This window comes from Lytechinus variegatus, chromosome 2 (genome assembly GCF_018143015.1).
Source record: "Lytechinus variegatus isolate NC3 chromosome 2, Lvar_3.0, whole genome shotgun sequence".
Lineage (NCBI taxonomy): Eukaryota > Metazoa > Echinodermata > Echinoidea > Temnopleuroida > Toxopneustidae > Lytechinus > Lytechinus variegatus.
Window position 1 is genome coordinate 24,199,304 of NC_054741.1, and position 21,819 is coordinate 24,221,122.

General features: G+C 35.2%; 2 protein-coding genes across 3 annotated transcripts in view; both read left to right on the forward strand.

Annotated features, from left to right (window-relative positions):
• Positions 1-915: 915 nt before the first annotated feature.
• LOC121407649 (DENN domain-containing protein 11-like) lies at positions 916-12,197 on the forward strand. Its single transcript, XM_041598822.1, has 8 exons — positions 916-1,136; positions 4,197-4,296; positions 5,042-5,200; positions 5,596-5,809; positions 6,278-6,416; positions 9,844-9,969; positions 10,605-10,830; positions 11,869-12,197. The coding sequence occupies exons 1-8, from the start codon at positions 935-937 to the stop codon at positions 12,065-12,067; spliced, it is 1,365 nt and encodes a 454-aa protein (XP_041454756.1). The 5' UTR covers positions 916-934; the 3' UTR covers positions 12,068-12,197.
• A 4,547-nt stretch (positions 12,198-16,744) lies between these two features.
• LOC121407650 (zinc finger protein 64-like) overlaps positions 16,745-21,819 on the forward strand; it is a 49,539-nt gene continuing 44,464 nt past the window's right edge. For both annotated transcript variants that reach the window (XR_005968938.1, XM_041598824.1), the window contains exon 1: positions 16,745-16,821. The gene's annotated coding sequence lies outside the window, so the exon portion shown is untranslated. The remainder of the gene's footprint in view (positions 16,822-21,819) is intronic.

Consider the following 21,819-nt stretch of genomic DNA (forward strand, 5'->3'; position numbering starts at 1 on the left):
TCTGAAAAACATCCAAACTTTGAACACGATTATCTCAAAACTATGTGTTGGAGACCAGGTTTGATCTGGTTCGTAGAATCATCAACGATATATTGTGTTTGCATGATCACCTAGTAATGAAAACTATTGCCTTACAAAAGGAAAGTATTGGTAATATATCTTCAGTTTCAAATCTGGGTCAGTCAATAAATGTATCTCTTCCAAATAACCACAATACCTTTCCACTCATTTGCTTCCATTGTTCCTTATTATTTCAGAAAATTGTTAACATTTGGCCATTGAATTGAGTCTTCCAAAAGAAATGTGTGTTCACATTTCACATGAAAACAAAATGTTTGATCTGATCAATCTCAAATTTAAGGCATTTAATAATTTGACAGAATCTGCCCTTGTCATACCATACTATCAGTACATTTTTGAGCATCCATGATTGCTTTCTGCACATCCATGTCAAAATTATTACATCCCCACAAGCTAAGGGTTACTGACCAATAGAAGGAGCAAATATTGTACATGTCTAGTAACCAAGGTAATTTTCAGCAGAGAACATTTCCTACAATTCCAACTTCTAACATTCTGTATATTTTGTATTATATTTTCAAGTATAAAACTTGAAAACAGGTTCTTCTTTCTATAAAATATATTGACAATCACTCTAGAATTTTTTAGATAAATAAATAAAGAAAGAAAGAAAGAAATGGAAATAGGAAGAAAGAAAAAAGGGAGGAAGAAAGACAGCAAAAAGAATGAAATAAATAAAAAGAGACTACCAGGTAATGATATTTGACTGAATGGGATATTAGTTCGTTATGATTGGTCAAGAGTTTTAAAAGTACGCTTGAGTTTGCACAGTTTCGAAATTTGATTGGTCCACTGATGATCCAGGCAGCTCCATAGTGCGATGACCTCAGTTTCGTCACACGTTACAGCTAAAATGGCGACCTCCAGCGACAAGTCGCCGTTGTTGGTGAATATTGAAGACGATTCTGTTGAAGTTCTCACTCCAAACACTCAAGCAAGACATCCTTCTGTTAGATCGGAAAGTTGTGAAGAAAGAAAGGACACAGAAAATGACAGAGTACAAGAATCAGATGATATTGTCGCGATTTTTGTCGTGGCTTTTGACACCCGATCGGGTAAGTTGATGTGCTGAGCTGAATTTCACTCGCCACTGTTACTTGACAAAATGACAGCTGCATCCCAGCAGTGAAGCTCTGCCGCTTCTGCCCCGTTGAACTACGGGGCCCCGGCCGGGTGGAGCTCCAATACATTTATACAGACCGTAGTCCGTAGTAGAAGTTTGGTGAATTAGATTGGCAAGACGAATCTCCAAAACAGTGGAGGGCCGAGGGATCACCTAAGAGAGAGGTGCTTGTGTGGTCGTGGAATCATCACAATGACACAATGTTGTCTTGCCTCTGGCCTCTTGGCCTTGGGAACCTATTTTGTTGCATGTAAAATAACCAAGAACATTTTCTTTTTTATTATTAATAATATTTTGGCTTGTTCTGACAGACACAACAAGTGACAGTTCCTTCTCCGATAAACATCATGACTAACGTTAAGTCTACAGGCATATAAATTATACTTAGGCCCATAGCCCCCCCCCCCCCCCCTCTAAAGAAAGAAAAGAATGTGATGCATGTATGTATGTGAATAACCCAGGGAGCTCCCGCCCGCGCACGACGGGAGCCCAGGGCTTACCGTGTATTTGACCATACGGGACTAGTGTGATTTATGGTCTAAATATTTCTCCAAATGAATTGTGAAAACAGAAACTATGCAGTGACATGCTGACCACGATTATATGGATGAAGGTCTAACGAGTGGCAGTTTTCCTGACATCCGGGCACAGACTGGAACCTCAAAAAAACAAAAAGTTCTCTCCTTCTACCCCAGTCTCGATCGGCCATTTTGTTACAATTCATAACAAAAATGGCCGATCGAGATGGGTTAGTATATGAATGACAGGCACATACGCAGGGGAGGGGGTTACAGTTTTCCACCCTCCCCCTCAGATTTTTTCGAAAACTTTTTTTTTTTTGCTTTTCAGATTTTCATTCAACTCGAACCCCCCGTGTTATAAATCATGCGTACGCTACTTGTGTAGGAAGAGATGAAATAAATGGAAAGACAAACAAAAGAATCAGTGAGCAAGTGAGAGAATTTGGATTCATTGATAAGTGATAAATGAAGGAGTGTGATAATTACTTAGTAAATCATCAGGCTCATGGAAGGTTTTGTCTTTCTAAAACTAAAGCCTAACATGTGTTAGTCTACTAGTACAGATGAACTTGCTGTTCATGTGTTTCTACCACAACTCCCTTTCAGCCACCCAAATCATGCAAATGTACCCCCCTATAGTAACAGGTGATCAACAGCAGGTGTTTTTTGTGCTAATTTTGTGTCATTTCCTGAACTTATGAAGGTCAGAAGATTGCCTCAGAAGCAGTTGCATATTAGCTTAGTCGGTAGAGCAGGGGTTTTTTATTCCGGTGACCCGGGTTCGATTCCCAAGTGGTGCACTAGTTCCCTTTGGTAAGGCATTTATCTTCATTACCAGGTCCCTCGGAGAGGACCTTAAGCCGTTGGTCCCCTGGTTGCTTGCTCACAGGCATTCATGCTTTCTTAGTAGTCGGGTAAAAAAACCCTCGGTATACTCGGTATTATTTGTATTGAACCTATCCTCAATATAATTATTGTTAAGTGATGATAAGACATATCTCACATTTTCAATAATATATTAAACATAATCAATATTTCTACAGGAAGTAAAAGAGAAAACTATATGTTTACCAACTCCAACTTTCTTTAGAAAGTATTACCGGTACTCATTCGTCTTTCAGCTAAACTCCTGACGCACGTACATTCGGGTTTTATTTACTACATTTCTCCTTCACACTAAAAGGTCCACTCCCCATTCAGAGTAAAGTTATGATGTAGGCCTACAGACTGTTTTGGTCAAGCATCCAAGGTTGACCAACATCTCTTTGGCCTAAGTCAGAATAGAGATTGGAGTTTAGATTACAGTTTAGATTGGCTTCAGCATGCAAATATATCAGAGGTCGAGTTTAGAGCTACAGAAGTGTTTACATTTTATACTAAACCCCTCAAAATAAGTTCTGCAACTCAAGTTCGAGTGCTAATAAATTTCTTAGTGTGCCATCATCATATGTAAAAGTGGTATCATTGGAAAGTATGATTATTCCTCTTTACGATCATGTGTCATTTGTAATGCTAGTGTTATCATGAAATACACAGACATGATAAATATGCAGCAATGTAAAAAATGAAATGTTGCAAAATTCGTTGCCATGTCATGTTTGAGTTCTGCAACTCAAACTGCAAGTTTGAGTGCTAATAACTTTCTTAATGTGCCATCATCATGTGTAAAAGTGATATCTTTAGAAAGCATGATTATTCTCCTTTACAATCATGTGTCATTTGTAATGCTAGTGTTATCATGAAATACACAGACATGATAATACGCAGCAATGTTAGACATGAAATGTTGCGTCGTTTGCAATAGCGAATTTCCAATTGTTTCGAGGATGGACCGAATGCATGCATTCATTGTTGCCTGCAAGGTAGAAATTCTATAGAAATGGAGACTCTTGTTAGAAATCAATGCATTTTGCAACATTTCACTTCTGACCTTTCTCGATGTTCAGGGTGATTGCATATTCCATGATTACATAATCACAGCAAATGGCATGTCATTGTAAAGAAGAATAATTCAGCTTTCCAATGATACCAGTTTCATCTTTTATACTTCATTAACCAAAAAGATATCATCCCTCAAATCTGAGTTGCAAAACTCTTTTTGAGGGGTTTACATCAGTTTGCAGAGTCTATTTTATATACTTCAGAGTACAGTCACCATCAGATTTACTCATGTATTGTCATCATCATCATCATGTTATCTTTATGAAATATATATGAACTCTACATCTTGCTTTGATTCGTATCATTTAAGTCTGGTTGAATAGATCCCAACGACAACACAACATTATTTACATGAAAGTATAGAGAAGTTTACATATTTGTACTCTTTGAAACTGAAATTGAGCTTCTCTCATTAAACAGCAATAATTTTTTTTAGAGTATGCTAAGATAGTTAAGCTTTGATTTTCTAACACAAGGCTGTAAGTATTCGTATATAAAGTTGACATGTTTTATGTTATTTTCTTTTTCAGGTAATATAGTGGAGTGGTGTCTGCCCAATGATATCAATCTTGATGGAGTGGAGTTTAAAGCTATGGCAAGTGGGTCACATACCGTCCTCACAGATTTCATGTAAGATCATTGCATTAAGTCAACTTTGCTTACTGCTGCTGCACCCATGTATCTATCAACACAGATATCATATTTTACAGTTTATCACTTTGTAAGCTATTCTTAATAAACATCACTTCAAATATGTTTACCCTGGTAGATTATTCAAATATTTCAACCTTAGAAAATTATCTGTGTAAACTTTCTTAGGACTCATTATTTCTATGTAACTACATAAATGCAAATTACTATTTTCTCTTTTTGATAATTTTTAAAAAAATCTCCTAATTAAAATGTGTGTTATCAGGGCCCCATCTTACAAAGAGTTACGATTGATCCGATCAATCATAACTATGGAAATACATCAGTGTCATAATTTTTTCTACAAAAAACTTTCACAATATCCTCTGTATGCAAAGAGAAGCACAGTGAATTTTGAAGAAAACAATGAATGCATGAATATACATCATAGCTGAAAATATTTTGAACAAACATGCATAATAGATGTTGACATTGCTGGCCGTCCATAGTTACGATTTATTGGATTATGTAACTCTTTGTAAGACAGGGCCCTGATCATCCTGTGTCTTGTTTGTAATACTACTGAAGGCTGTCAAGTTTGATTCAGATGAATTTTAAGAAAGAGGAGATAAAAGCTACATGTATATAGATTAATTCTTTATTGGGACAGGCTTTAGAGATATGTAGAAGGGACTTTTTATTATGGCCTTCTGAAAATTTCTGACACACTTATTAATTCATACAGTTACTTCAGGAAAGACAGGTACTATGGTCTGAGCTGTTTTGAGAACATGCACGTTGAGAGTGCAGCTGAGAGGGGAGCAAGAATGAAATCTGTTGGCGTCCTATCAACATCCTACACTATGCTACACAGACATATGAAATTCTTAGAACACCAAGTCAGGTGAGGACATCGCGATCTTTGTGGCACTATCAATCTCAGAATTTAATGACAGTCAAAATGCAATAGTATGGTTCAGGAGGGGGGGGGTCTAGCATGTGACCTCCTAAAGTGAAAGAACCATGATAGAACCATTCAGACATGTTGAAGTGATTTATAAATTTTATGTACATGTTCGTACATTCTTTGTTATGTGATTTTTACTGGTACCTTGATGTGTATGTATGTTATTTGTTTATGATTGTAAAAGTAATTCATATCGATAACACTCGACAAATCAATTTAAAGATCTTGGAAGCTCTTAGTTTTTTGTAGTTGGAACATATCCTCACTTTTATGGTGGTATGATACATGTATATGAAAGTATCTTGAAGGCATATACTCTGCATTTCTTTCAGACATCTCTTGCATTCCCCAGGAAGGTATGAGGATCTGGAAGCATTCTTCGGTGATCACAAAGCTTCCTTGCCTCTCTCCAGAGACTCATCATGGGAAGGTATAGCTTCGGTCTTACATAGTTCTTCAAGTCCTCTTCATCAAAATGCATCAACAGTAGTCAATTCTTCTCAACTAACTCCTCCTAGCTCAGACGAACACCGTCCACATATGAAGGTATGTTGGGGATCACATGTTCTGGGAGGCAAATAGCTGGCTGAGAGGGATATAATCATTAAAAAAAGAATCAATGGTTTTTCCATGAGGGCTCGCATGCCTCTGGGCAATAGTACTGAATTTTACTTTTCCGAGCCCTGGCCCATGGAAAAAACATTTTCTTACTCTTTTCTTCTTTTCTTTCATTTCTACTTATCCATTTAATTATTCAATTACATTGTACAATATTTGTATTTTTTATGGCCAAATAAATGATAATAATGAATATAATTCCCTCCTTTTCAACTTACTTATGGCCATAAAAATTATTATGGCATCGTCAATTGAAATAAGTCAATAAAAAAATCAATAACTAAATCAGAAGGTGGTTGTTAAAGACAGCTTATCTATAACCTGGTATTAAGAACCAGCTAAAAAAAATCCAATGATAATTTGTTTCTTTTTTTTCTCTCATTTTCCTTCTTAAAGATCACACACCCTGCTGGATGCTTCAGTCAATTTCTTAGTTTCTTTGGAGAGCAAATCTTTACATTGTGGAAATTTATCTTATTAAGAAAGAGAGTTCTCTTCTTTTCACCACCGCCTATAGGCGTTGTTTGTTATAAAGGTAAGAAATGTTCATGGACCTTGTTTCACAAATCAGTAACAAATACTAAATTTCAATTATAATAGAAATAAATTGCCTCTGAAATTGCACCAATTCAGTCATTCGTAACAGTAGCTTAGATAGTGCTGCAGCCGAACCGCCGAACCGAACGGAAGTTCGCCGAACTTGGCACTTCCGAACCGGACCGAACCGAACTCAAAGGCCTGGTTCGGAAGTTCGGTAAAAAAAAAAGTATGTTTGTATGCAATGCGTGAATGCGATGACTACATAGATTTAAGTATAAAATTAATAAAATATATATTGGTTAGTGATTGTGCACAAAGAGAATTCCACTCAATATATTTTTAAAATCCACTATGATAGCTCGCATCTTGTCTTTGATTGAACTGTTATCAACTTAAGAATATTTTATTAACATAAATATATTTTTTCTTGATAAAATGAGGGGGCATTTTGAAGCTAAACTCGGTATAAAAGTGTGGTGTAATTACGTATTGCCGTAATCGATCGTGATCGTAATCGGACCTAATCATTTTGTATTTAATAAAGAAAAAGAACCAGACATAAATTCATTCCTCGTAAATGACAAAGTATGACAGTTTCGGTCTCGTGTTTGATTAAATTTTTATCATTTTCAATTTTTTTATAAACATGAATAGGCCTGGGAGTAAACATCGATTGATCGAATGGTTCGATTGGCATGCCGCCAATCACCAATCGATTAGCAAAATTTACACTAATCGAATGTTCGGCAGATCCCGATTATGACGTTGGGATAACTCTAATACCCAAGTAATAAAAATAAAATGACAAGAAAACAATGATGACAGCTGTTTTTACAGGTTTAAAAATTATGTTACCGAAGTAATGTTTCAAAAATTATCAATGATTGTATCACATTCACAGTTACATACCAACATGATAGCGCTCCGAAAATGTTAATCCCACCCGACCTTGCCCTCATACACAAAATAAGTCATTGTGTGCGTGCACAATAATAAGTAAACACATAACCAGCTCACTTGAGCTGATTGGACCTTCGGATAGCCAATGAAACTTTGGGAAACAAAGAAGCGGAAGGCATGTGGTTCCCTTATCAGGAAAGGTCATGACTTCAGAAATAAATTGACCCCTCCCCCATCTGTGTGTGTGTGTGTGCGTGTGAGGGAAAGAGAGAGGGAAGGATAGGGGTGGGAGCCGGAGAATTTCTTTCATGTTTCAGAACAATGCAACCTTTTTTATATCCCCCTCAACCAATGAAAACTACATTCCAACACGCGCCCGCCTTCACCAGTACTTTCTCGACTAGTCTCCAAAAATAGACCCAGTTATACATGTAGGTTCAAATGATAAAAAAAATCGTTATTTTGAAAGGTATTTCAAATGAAATATTTTTTTTAATACATGTGTAGCATCGTGGGCAGTGCCACAAGTGGAGGCGGGGACATGGTGTGGGCAAGGTTAGAAAATTTTCAAGTGAAATGCTCCACCTGGGCTCAGTCTCAAAGAATATACTTCATGAATGAGTTGTTTACGTCTTTGGACTCGGCGGGGCTGATTCATTTATATGCAGGGGTGTGGCACTTGGAGGGATGAATGCATAATACCAGGGTACCAGTATTAATTTAGGAAAGATTTTCATTGGAACAATAAACTGAAAGATTTAATCTCATTTCATGAAGTTTCTTTTGATATAAAAAAATCATGGAAAAGGGCCTCATTTATGCTAAACATGTGACTTTGATGGAGATTTCTTCATGGGGGGGGGTCACCATAAAGTAGGACAACTATTGTGACTTAAAAGACGTGATTCCCGACGAACAATCGAATCATTCAATTATTTTTCCAGGAAATAATCGAATGGTAATAATGACAATCGTCCCAGGCTTAAACATGAATATATTTTTTCCTTATAAAAATGTGGGGTCATTTTAAGCTAAACTCAGTTAAAAAGTGTAGTTGAATTACGTATTGCTGTAATGGGATGTACATTTAATTAAAAAAAGACATAAATTAATTCCTTGTGACTGACAAAGTAATGGTAAAGTATATATATTCCACCTTCTGAAATTTCCATATTAATATAAAAGATAAATAAATAAGAGATGAAGGAATGAGGGTGAAAAAAAACAAAAAAAGATAAAATTCAAACCAAATCAACGCATGTTCCCTGATCGATGTTCCGGAAATGGTTGGTAAGGAAAGTTGAAACAGGAAGTCCAAACAACCTGCTCTCGGTCGCTATTATACAGGTAAAATTCGTATTCCAAACTTGAAACGTTTTTCCATTGTCAATATTTTCTTAAAAGTGGTTTAATCTGGCCAATTACTGAGAATGAAATGATAAATTATCAGTTCCGTCTTAGTTCTGACGATCAACGCCGAGTGATTTCACAACACTAAAATACACAGTACAGTCCCATGTACTCATTTTCGTGTTAGAAATATGTTTGAAGTCACGTAGCGTCGATCTTTCTGGACCAAGAATGGACTGATATTTTATCTTTTAAGTAATTCATTAACCAGATTTTACCACTTTTCAGAAAATGGGGACTTTCTAAAACACTCATATTCTTTGGAATGTGAATTTTACCGGTATAATAACAGTTGAGTGGAGGTTGTTTGTCTACTATTTCGACATTCCCGATCAACACTTTCTAATTTGAGAAGCTGCGTTGGCAATCACATCGTAATCGATCATGATCATAGCTACATGAAATAATCGTGAAAAAAATATTCTGATCTTTGTAATTCTGTTTCTGTCCTGATTCTCTCGTTATCAATATTTTTTTCTTTTGATTTTTTTTATTTTCATTTTAAAAATGAAAGTAGAAATAACTTATTTTTTGTTAATTAAAACAAAAGAAAGTTCAACAATTATCTTAACTATTCTTTTTAGAAACAAAATTTATTATTAATACATGACGGATCATGCACGAGATTACTTGTTTGAAGGTCGGCGATCTTTATTTTTTATATGTTAAATTTAATTTGGCATTCATTGCCGAACCCCGAACCGAACCAAAGTTCGGAAAAAAATTGCCGAACCCTGCCGAACCGAACCGAACCCGAACATGCCGCCTGACTTGCAGCACTAAGCTTAGAGCTTGTATTTGAAAACATGTTTTGTGAAACATGGCCCTATTGATGTATGAATCTGAACTAAATACAGTTTCCAGTTCTAAACATGTGAGGTTTTTTATTATGGTATGTATTAGGCCTAGTATGTATATTGATAGCTCCCCCTCCTTTGTTTTAATGCAAAACATAAAATGCAACATATGCTATATTGTTCATTTTGAAAACGATTGATTTAAATAGTATCTATTTCATTGATTTCTTGCTCTCTCTTTCTTTCTCTTACGGCTGTAATCACACATTGAAAAATATATGTTAAGGTATATTTATTTTGTTTCATTACATCCAGTATATTGTGCAAGTCTGATGAGCCACCATGATGTTATCCTCAATTCAGCTATTGAACAGAAGCCATACTTTTATGTTAATATTGCGGATATTGACACCTTGGAATCAGAAATGTCCTACATTGCTTGTAAGTATTTGTAATGAGGATCCCAGTGGCCACACACCTCTTGACTTTTATAAACATATGATTTTACATTTGTCATTTTAATGATGTAAACTTCTGACGAGAACCAATATTTCTCAGAGACTACTTTTTAAATTTACATGTTCAATAAGCCAGTTCGATCATTAGCAACTTTTCTCAGACGATCATTCCCATATTTTCATTAGGGTAAGCACTATCACTTTTCAAATGTTGCATAAGGTTTTACTCACATTTGGGGAATTCAAATTCAAAGAAATTAACTCATGGCATCTACCAGTAAAGTCAGAGGTCAAATTTTGAAATCATCTGTTGCATTGTCTGCTTTTGGCACATAAGATAGTATTTGGGCTACACTTTGTTGCTCTGCAGTGTTTAATTAAACCTTGTTTGTAGATTGCAGACCATTCAAGGAAGAAAAGACAGAAAAATGGTCATTATATGCATGCCTGGGTTCTTTGTGGACAGGTTGCTTTCATACATGTACATGCACTATTGAGGAACCATTCTTCTTGGATGGTGGTAATGATGGTCCTTACAAAGTCTTTATAGAGAAAGGCAGTTTTTAAAACTGGTTTAATCGCATTCCAGTTTAATGCCGATATCTTTGCTTTTAACAGGCACAACAGAGAAGATCTTCCAGGAGAAGCAGAGCTTGTATGACGTCTACGTCGACAACCAGAACGTGACGACCCATGCAGCCAACCTGAAGGACCTCCTCAGGCCCAATGAGGTGGACAAGGAGAAGTTCATGAGGCTCAACAACCAGAGGGCGACAGCAGTCTTCAATGCTAGGGAACAGGGTGTAGAACCCAGCTCAGAAGAGGATGATGAGATCTTTGCCAAGTAGGTTCAGGACAAAGCCCAGTTTCATTAATACTCTCATCATTATTATAAAAATAACGAATGCAGAGTGGATGTAAAACGGAAAAGAATCTCGTCTTCCATTGGAAAACATTATGTAGGCCTATCCATTGTGTACTCTTTGCATACTTGTTTCATACGCTCTATATCCATCAAGCATCCGTCCACTGTGATTTCATTGTTCGTCCACTCTGTTCATTGTCTGGAGCGGATAGAGCCACCCCGAAATTTTACTTCTCTGCTGTATCCGTTATGAATACACTTTGTGTCCGTCGGCCAGTGGGACCAGGCCTTAAGCTACTGAAATGGTGCTGTATGATTAGTCAAGAGTAAGTTGGTTATAGATATCTAGAAGTTGCTGTTGACTACATGTTTAATGGAAACAAGGTTAGGTTTAGTTTGGGGGGGGTTTACATGGTTTTATCTTTTCCATCTATTGAGAGTTTCATGAACCATCTTGTTGGTGATTTTTACCAACAAATTTTTTTTCATCCAATTAGATGCAAGAAATTCATTAACTTATAACGATTATCAGTGAAAATTTTCTCATGCAAAGTTGCTTCATAAACAACTACCTGAAGTGAGCTTAGAACCGTTCTCTGTACAAGAGATAGATCCTTTTTTTTAGTAATGCCTGACAGTGATTTTGGCAGTGATTTTGCGCGCTGATGTTGAAATTTTGCACATTCGTACAATTAAATTCAACAATCATAATAATTAGTTTTCTCCCCTACCTTCAAATTAGATAAGCTAATTAAAGGCAACAGTTCTTGGATGACATCTATATAATAATAATGTGTATCAATGGTGCAATATGGATATCTTGAATTAAAGAAAAAGATATAGAAACAATTGTCATTATTATCCCCCTAAAATTAATTCAGCGTGCAAAGAGCGAAATATTCAAAGTATGTAACAATATTCCATCATTTTATCAGTTACACAAATCAGTGTCTTAAAGTCCTGTCATATTTTGTTGATCATGATTCCCTGTTAATAAATCCATTCTTGTTTCTTCAGTTTCTTCCTTGAACAAAACAACCACATCTTCCAGACGTTACATGAGATTTCAAGCACGGAAGACAAGTCTCTTACCAACGACCACATGAAGGCCATGGGGCTGGATCCCATCGGTGACCGCGCTTTCATTGTTGACCTCCTGGAACTCTACGGCATTGATGTCATTCTTATGATCGATGCCCCTTGCTGTCCCGTCTGAAGGGGTGACCTGTTTGCTGTACCAGAGTGGGTTCTTCTAATCGTATCACAAATGAGGTTTTAACATGCTGTAAATGCTACCTTTTTCATGATTATTGATTTTCATGCTGGCATGTTCACAGTTCCTTTAATTTTACTCCACATATTTGCTAACAGTTTTTTTTTCAATGCAAAAAGGGGTAAGATTTCCTTTGATTAGAACTATAATAATAATAGTAGTCATATTTATATAGAGCTTTTTGCCATAGGATACAAAGTGCAACTATTGCTATCCCCCCTTTAGCTCAAGCTAGAGCTTTATCAACAGCGCTCACTGCATTCAAGGTATCATTTCTACTTGGTGACTTTCAGCTCATCTGGGTCTATACATAGAAAATGATTTCCTGTCTGAGAGATATGACTGGATTAGTAAAATGATTATGGTAATAAACCAATGCCATGTACTATTCAATCATTTTGATAAAGAGTGCTCATTACAATTAGGTAAGTCTTTGCAGAGCTTCCTCACAAGGTGCTTGAGCATTTTGAATTATTTTCTTTTACAAGATGCCATACTCCACTTGGGTAGAGAGCAGCAAATGCAGGTTATTGATATGCTCAAGGACATTAGCCCAAGGTGCATTTATTCATTCTTTATGTTAGAATACAAAAGAGAAATCCTGTAAGTGGATAAGTTGAAATCAGTGCTCATTTCCAAAGATATTTCATAAATGACTCTTTATTGGTGTAACCATTGTAGGGTATCTGGTCACCTTTTTTGTGAAAATGAAATGATACAACATAAACCTCCATGGAAGGAAGTAGGAACTGATCTTGATAGGCAATTAGTATAGATGTTTATATTTCAGAAATTGGGTCTGTAACTATCCTATAAATTCTGATGTTATTTTAGATTTTGACAAATTGCCATTGCTCATATTCAATTAAACTGTATTGAATACATGAGAAAACTTGATATATTGCTTGTGGTTGTAACAGGGTTGGGGTAGTCTTATCATGATTGTTGCACTTTAGTGCTTTTGAGAAATAAAGAAAGCAAGATTAATTAAGATATATTAACTGAAATAAGAAAGGGACAATTACCCAGGTTATTATTCATTTTAACATTAAAAATTAATTTTGAGCAGTGTGTGTCAGTGCAATGAATGTATTCAAACTATTCAAATGAATTTAAACATTTTGATTTACATATTGGCAATTTCCCTGTTCTCTGAAGGTATAAAAATCGAGAAAAAAAATCTATTTCACTTATTTATTTGCTTATTTTCAAATATGTTTGTGCAATATTGTTGTTTAGAACAAATGTTTTTTCTTACGCTTTTTATGCAATGGGATCTTTCGTTTTGTGACCAGTTGGTCTCTTATAATTACGTTACATGCATTCCTCATATTGGACCTTCAAAATAAAGAAATAGTACTAAAAGGGTCCATAATTATGATCTTGTTATTCCCTTCTGAAATCTTTATGAATTATGAGTGCCACAAAACGTAAAATTTTGCATAAGTATTAAAGTATACTTGTGTACAGCAACGTTTTATATAATACTTTGGAACCTTGGTATTAGAGTCAATTGGCTTGAAATCAACACATATGGTGTTATAGTTAATCATTGTCAAATAATTCCTTCCCATTCCATTATCTGAAGTTGAATGACTTATAAGCTTCAACATGTGTAAATAAGCTTCAACATGTGTAAATGTAGATGCAGTCATATAAGATTAATCATCATGAATAGTTGTAAAGCCAAAGCCTGAATCCACTTATGCTAAATGCTCAAGGAAGTGAGGATCCAGTATTTTTGCTAGGTTGCTGGGTATAAATTGTTCTGACCAACAATTTATCCCTCCAAAAATTATTTTGGGATTTCTCAAGGTAAACCAAGTTTTGAGGAGAGCAGATCGCTACCCCACCCCCACATCCATTCTTCAAGCTATCAATCCACTGGCATATGCAGTTTTTTTTAAGATTAGATTTTTTACTTGATGTATTGACTTGACCAAGATGATTGAATTACTCAAAATTCAAGCAATTGATATACTGTATGTGTTATTTTTCAATGTAATGTTGATAAAATCTTATGACATTCAGCTTCATAATTGATTTTTTTTCTTTTCGTTTTTTTTTAAACTGTTTTAACATTCCTGTTGAGTCAGTCCCTCAGATGTTGCATAAACCATATTTCATATAGCTCTTGATATATATGAACATTGTTTATTTTTCCACTGTTCTAAAACATTCTTTAAAAAATATATTTTTATTACAATTTTCTGATCAGCTTTTTTTTGTAAAAGATCTATGAATGGTTAAGTACAGACCTTTTTTCCAAATGAACTCTTTTGGGTATGAATTGTTTGGTTAATGAATTGGTAGGTACGCAACAGTAATTTTCATTTTTCTGGTGCAAGTCTTTGTCAAAAGCATATTAAAGCACATTTATTCCGCAGTTGTATTTACTACACTCTTGCTACCTCAAAGTAAAAAAAAAAGATATGATAATACAAATAGGTGAGGGTTTCTTTCCCATTCAGTCTTGTAATAAAAAGAATATTTATTTGCAAGTGTTCGTTCTTGCTGTTGGTTTAATTTTGATGAGATTTTGTTCTCGAAGAATCTGATCAAGCCAGGGTATGCAGTCATGTGTCTGCTTCGATAAAATCGGAGGTGTTTTTATACTCCAATTTGAAGGTGAAGTTCACCCCAGAAAAATATTGATTTGAATAAATAGAGAAAATCAAACTAGCATAATGCTGAAAATTTCATCAAAATCAGATGTAAAATAAGAAAGTTATGACATTTTAAAGTTTCGTTTATTTTTAACAAGACAGTGATACGCACAACTCGGTGACAATGCTTGTTGGATTTTTCTCTTTTCATTGAAATCGACTTTTTGTTGGGGTGGACTTGTCCTTTAAGAGTGATACATTTTGTGACTTAGACATGCATTTCATATTACGATAGTAAATGTATACTTATCAATAATACCTTAATATTATCAATAATGTTATGATACTGGTAGTCGATTACTTGAACAGTGTTGTCAAAACCCAGTCAGGCTATATAGATATATTTTTAATATGATTTTACTCTTGTTTTTAATCATGTTTGGTGCTTCAGATTGACATACGCAGTTCTCCAGATTGACAAAGCTGTTCTCCTACAAGATGGAAAAATTTTGGAAAGTTTAGCCATTAATGGGGATTGAAATGAGCGAGAACCTTATTAAGCATGCAAGAGCATGTTCCAGTCATGCGCATAGCTACGCAAAGCTTTATGAAACAGCACCAAGTATTAGTAGGCTTTTGTGGATAAAAGAAATACATGTACATGTATTATCTTTGATATTCACTTTATATGTTTCACATGTGGCATTGATATATTTTGCAGTTATGTGGTCTCAGTACTCCGATATGCTCAACTCTTTTCATGTGTTTTTTTTTAAATCAAACTTGCTACTTAATTCCATTGTGTTCATATCCATGCAAGTGTAAATATCAAATTTTGATGATTGTATTTCAGTGATATGCACAAAGTCATGGCAGTTCAGTTTTCTAAGATGTGAAATGAAGGTGTACATTTATATATAGAGTATATTTGGTTCAAGGGATTTGTAGTTATATTTTTTTTTCATTTGGAAGAGGTGGACACTGAATATTAATATTGTATCATAGTGCAATAGATCTGTATTGGATACCATGCTTTATGTCATAAAACATTTTATTAAATGACTTGACAGAACCAAGTATTAAGTTTGTCACAATTTTGCATGTACAGTATTATAAAATCAAGAAGAGTGTTGAAAACTACCACATAGATTGAAAATAGATTAATGAAATGAAAACTGGAGAATTTCAAGATATTGGAGGGAGGCAGAGAGAGACTCGGGGAGACAGGGAGGGGGGAGGGAATGAGGTAAGGGATGGAGGGGGGGGAGAGACTTGGGGAGATAGGGAGGGAGGGGCAAGGAAGACATGGATGGAGGGGGGGGGAGAGACTCAGGGAGATAGGGAGGGAGGGGAAGAGAGAACAAGAGAGAGAAAGAAAGAATATGGGAAGGGGAGAGAGAAAGATGAAGAATGGGATAGATTGATAGAATTATAGAAAGAATGAAGAAGCTGCTGAATACCAGTGCTTTTTTAGGAAATAGCTTAAGTAGTTAGCCAATGGCAGTCGCATGTTTTAGCTATTTAAGCTACCTGCTTCTAACCCTCTGCTTATTTTGTATATTTTCTCATTAAATATTGGTGGTCAATAATGGTTATATAGATTAGCAGCTTCCATAAATGCAACAATGTTTTTAATTGTTTGAATGACACCAAAACAGACTTAAAATTGCAAAAAGATTTTCCTTCATCGATTGAAAGAGTGCTGCGCAGTAAGAAATGAATACATATAGAGCCGGAAATGAGAATAAATTTCTCGCTGAAGTGAAACAGCAAGTTTTGTATTTACTTTTGCAAGTATATTTGCGTGGAGACCATACACTTGTTGATCAAAGTTTCAATCAGGGTCTGTGCCCGCAGACTAGCTGATGACAACCTTTGCACAACTAATGTGCTACAGATCCGGGATTTGGCTCCTGTGTAATCCGAACAACTTTATCACGAAATTGTGATATCCAAATTGGATATGAGTGCATAAAAACTACGTGCGATGATGACGTATGAATACCGTACGATACTGTGCCAATTTGCGGAATTATGTTCTGAAAGCTGAGGATAGACGGTGATTTTGGCTTTATTTTGAGCTGTTGATCGGTAAGATCTTTGACGAATTTTGTAGCGACCAATTGAAAATACTAAGCATAGGTATATCTATTTCTTAATTGCTTATGTAATGTATATTTCGAGTTCAAAATAAGATAAACATTAATGAGACGGGACGCTCTCGCCGCAGCGAGAGCTATCCAGCAATATGCAGCGGGCCAGGCCGGCCGGACAGGCCGAGCGGGGTCCCAAGCCACGGGGCTCAGCGGTCAGCCCCGCGAGCGCGGGCTCTTCAATTCATTGACGAGATCTAGCCTAGATCTACTCAGTATGATGGGGCGAGTGATGGGTGACCATAATTTGCACACATTTTAAAGATTATCATGAAGTTGATTTCCAATAAAAAAATTCTCACGTTCACAAAAAATTTATCAAAATCTTAATTTTTTTTAAATACCAAAACTAAAGGCAAATGGAAGGCAAGATCTCAGAGTCAAACTTGAAATTCACGTGATTTTGAAAATTTGACAGAATTATAAAGTGGACTCTACGTTAGATCTAGGTCAAGAGTTTACTATTATCGCAATCTCAAAAATTCGACTAGTGTGCGCTCGGGTGAATAAAAATGTCATAAAAAAGTGTGACCTTAAATTTGCACACAATCGTTCTGGAAAGGCAAAGCATTGCCTTTACTTTAGAAAAGAAATCGAGCAAATCAAAGCCAAGGTAAGATAATGGTATCAAATGCCATAAATTTGACTGTTATCACATTTTACTTATTTGAAGACCTCTCTACTTGAAAATTGGCGATTTCTCGAAGCTTGTGAAGAAGTTTGGATTTACTTGGAGCCCGGGGGATGGGGGGGGGGCACTTCCATTGACGAGTGGATACCATGCGTGACCATGCATGGGGTCTCGAAAAGCATCCTACACACGTATTTTCCATATTCTGAAAATGCACCCCTTGACCACTCATCCAATGAACAAGGTTGACAAGTATTGGCGTGTGAAACCCTACCCTTAACATGATTGGAAACAAAACGATACTTTTGGCAAGTATTCCCTGAATTGACCCCCTAAACAAGTACAGCGATATTTTTATTGTTATGTCACGGACTTTGGTCATCGGTTTTACCTACATCATTGGGTTTAGTACAGCCCAACCTCCCACATCTCGCGCAAATCTTACTCTAAATACATAGTGTTGACTCTTGGGGCAAAAAGTACGTCCTTTATAAAACATTTTATTTTGAATTTTTTACACCCTCGCAAATTTGACCCTATACACCTAGCTTTCCTAGCGAAAATAGATACCCTGTTTTCATTATTTTATTGTTTTTGACACCCTTGTTACGTTACGTATGTAACGTGCCCTATCATGAAAAAGACATCCTTTTTACATGTTTTTTTTTGGGTCGCGCATGGTATTCACTTTTCAATGTAAGTGCCCCCCCCTTCCCCGGGCTTGGAGCGGACGCAAATTAAAATTTGCCAATGTTTTACCATTTTCATAATTAGTGATCTTACATGTACCTTCAAACATTTTACCATTCTGAGTAATTTGGGGTTGCTTTTTCTGTTTTTCAAGATTTGATCATGTGCAAAATTAGGTAACACGCGAATTTAAGGTCATACCAGGTATTCTTCCATAAAATTTAAAAATGGCTAAGAAAAGTTTGAAAAAGCGTAAAGGTAAATATTGTATGCAGTCAGTAGGCAGGTCCCCAAAAAGTGATATTCATGACTATCTAGAGAGGTTTTGCATATTTAATGAGCTTGATGCAGACCAAAACACCTCTTAATTTCGGTCATTGCTGATCTAAATATTCATCAAATTTAATAATTTTGGTATCATTGTAAAGAAGAACAATCATTCTTTTAGGTCATGTGTTTGAATTTATTTCAAGATTTTGTAATGTAGGTGAAACTTTTGATCTAAAACATGCTACAAAATAATTATTTTCATTTAACAAAAGTTATTTTTACACTTTATTTTTGTTTGAGCCCAAATGATTTTTAGATCATGATAAAGCTATAGCTGAATACAGGGTTCCCAGCCCATCAGGGAAAATTATTTTACTTTTTTCCAGTTAGGGAAAAAATCAGGAAATTTGGTTTAAAAAATACCTCAAATCAGGGGAAAATGCCTCAAATGAGGGAAAAATCAAGGTATTTTGATTGGCCCAAAAGTCGAAAGCATAGTATTCAGTCAGACTATGTTACATTTTGTTGTATATCAAATCAACATCCATTGAATTTTCAATTCAACATCCATTGAATGACTGGTTTTAGTGGTACTAATTAGTTTTACGTTCTTGTTTTATGACTGAAAATATGTGTAATTCACTGCAACAACTTAGAAAACATGGGAAACTGGGAATGGGTGTAAACAATTATCAGGGAATTTTTAAACTTTTTCAGGGAAATTTGGTAGTCAGTCAGACTACATGTATGTTACATTTTGTTGTATATCAAAACAACATCCATTGAATGACTGGTTTAGTGGTACTAATTAGTTTTACAATATTGTTTTTATGAATGAAAAGTACATGTAATTCACTGCAACAACTTAGAAAACATGAGAAACTGGGAACGGGTTTAAACAATTATCAGGTAATTTTTAAACTTCATCAGGGAGTTTTGTTTGTTTGAAGAGCTGGTTAAGTTGGTTTAATCGGGTCAAGAGCACACTTCATTGGCCAAGTACATTAAGCATCTTGAAAACAAGAATACTGCACTCTGATTGGTTAAAGAGACCACACTCTCAAGTTCTTTAACGGTTCCTGTGCTGGGTTCACTACTACTGTATTTTTACCAATACCAATCCAACCGAGAATGAATAATTGATTGATTGATTGGCCGATATGGCCTTTTATTGCATCCAAGATAAAATCATACATTTAACATGATAAAACAATATTTACAAATATTATAAAGAGGCAAAGGGATAAAAAAGCAAAATACAATTTTAGAGATAACAATTACAACAAATGAAAGCACAACATACAAGTACCGGATGCAGGGGACCAGCAAAGGCCTATCAAGGCTAGTCCCCAGAACATAACATAACAATAAATAAAGTATACACCAAATAAAAAAAGGGCAAAAACAGGCAACTGAAAGTCTATTTAATGAACGATTGATTAATAAGATATGATTTGTATTGTCTTTTAAAAAGAGACATTGACTGACAAGATTTCTGTTCTGATTTCAAATTATTCCAAATAATAGGTCCTCTGTAATTAATAATGGAACGAGAAAAATCATATTGGTACTTTGGCAAGTATAGATCATTATAGTGTCTTGTTGCATATTTATTGACTGCCCTTTGAAAAATAAATAAATCATTAAAACATTCAGGCAAAACATTTTTAAAATACTGATACATAAATATGGCAACGCAGTACACATTCAGGTCAAATATTGTTAATATATTGAGATTTTTAAAAATTATGTTTGTATGGGCAAGGTATGATGACTTTGTTATTATTCTAATAGCACGTTTCTGCAACAAATATAACCTCTGTAATAAGTATTTTGGACAATTTCCCCATATGATGTTACAATAACTCAACTGTGGCAAGATCATAGCATTATATAATTTCAGGAGAACTGACATTGGTAAAATATATCTAATTCTACTCAATATTCCTATGACACAGGATATCTTACGAGAAATTTCATCTACATGATCTTTCCAAATTAATTTATTGTCCAATTTCACACCAAGAAATTTTACAGATTCTGTCATTTGTATTTCATTATCATCAATATATATTTTAATTTGACTTAAATCCAGGCATTTATTTTTTGTTTTGAAAATTATTAAATTTGTTTTATCGAAATTAAGTAACAATTTGTTTGCAAAAAACCAAGAATGAACTTTTCGTAACTCAATATTGATGCAATTTGATGCTCTTACTAGATTATCATCAGAAACAAAAAGGCTTGTGTCATCTGCGAATAAAATAAAAGATAATATATCACTAGAATTCGGTAAATCATTCACATATAACAGAAAGAGAAGAGGGCCGAGATTTGAACCTTGGGGAATGCCTGTAGAAATGGCATTGCCAGAAGAAGTAAAATTTCCAATGCTAACAAACTGTTTCCTGTTAGGTAGATAATTACTTATTAAGTCATTTGCAATACCTCGGAAGCCATAAAAATATAATTTCTTCATTATATTTTTATGGCTTCCGGGGTATTGCTTTCAAAAAGCAATGCCTGAAAATATAGATGCATTTGTTTCATAATAATTATATCCTAAATCTGGTTAGGTTAAACGGTTGGATAATTCCCTCTACACTTTCAAAAAGCAATGCCTGAAAATATAGATGCATTTGTTTCATAATAATTATATCCTAAATCTGGTTAGGTTAAATGGTTGGATAAGTGCTGATAATCTAGTCATTCCCAATCTAAACCAAAATCTACATGCTGCGCTAGAGTGCCTTGTTGATGAGTATTTACGTGCGCTGACTGACATACTTTTCGTTTAGACTCTGCGCTCAGTGTAATCTATGTAATTAGTGCCTGCGCAGTCCCTTCACTGAACTTCTCCAGGAGAGACAGTTTGCTGATCGGCGTGTCCGAGAAATTGCTTGATCTGAGATGTCAATGATGGAGTAGTGCACTATTTTATCATTGATGTCATGGAATAGCAAATTTTCCTCATGGGCATTTTGTTTTCACCATCATAGCTAGGATATATGGTTGATCATGTGATGCTACATTTATGTGAACCAATCAGTGGACCTTAAATTTATTATGTAGGATATAAAACCTTCTATATGTAGCAGATGATGTCATCCACTCACTTTTTCTTGTTTTTTATTATTTGAATTATAGAATGTTTCAATTATTGCAAATTTAGCTCTAAGGAATCCTTGTATTGAATCACAATAAATAATAAAATACGGCAATTTGACATGTTTTGGGAGGAACCAAACCTTTTTTAACATTGTTGTGAGGTGATGTGAGTGATGTCTTCTGTTTTCTCATTTGCATACCAGGATGTTCATTATACATGTACCTGTTTTGCTTTTT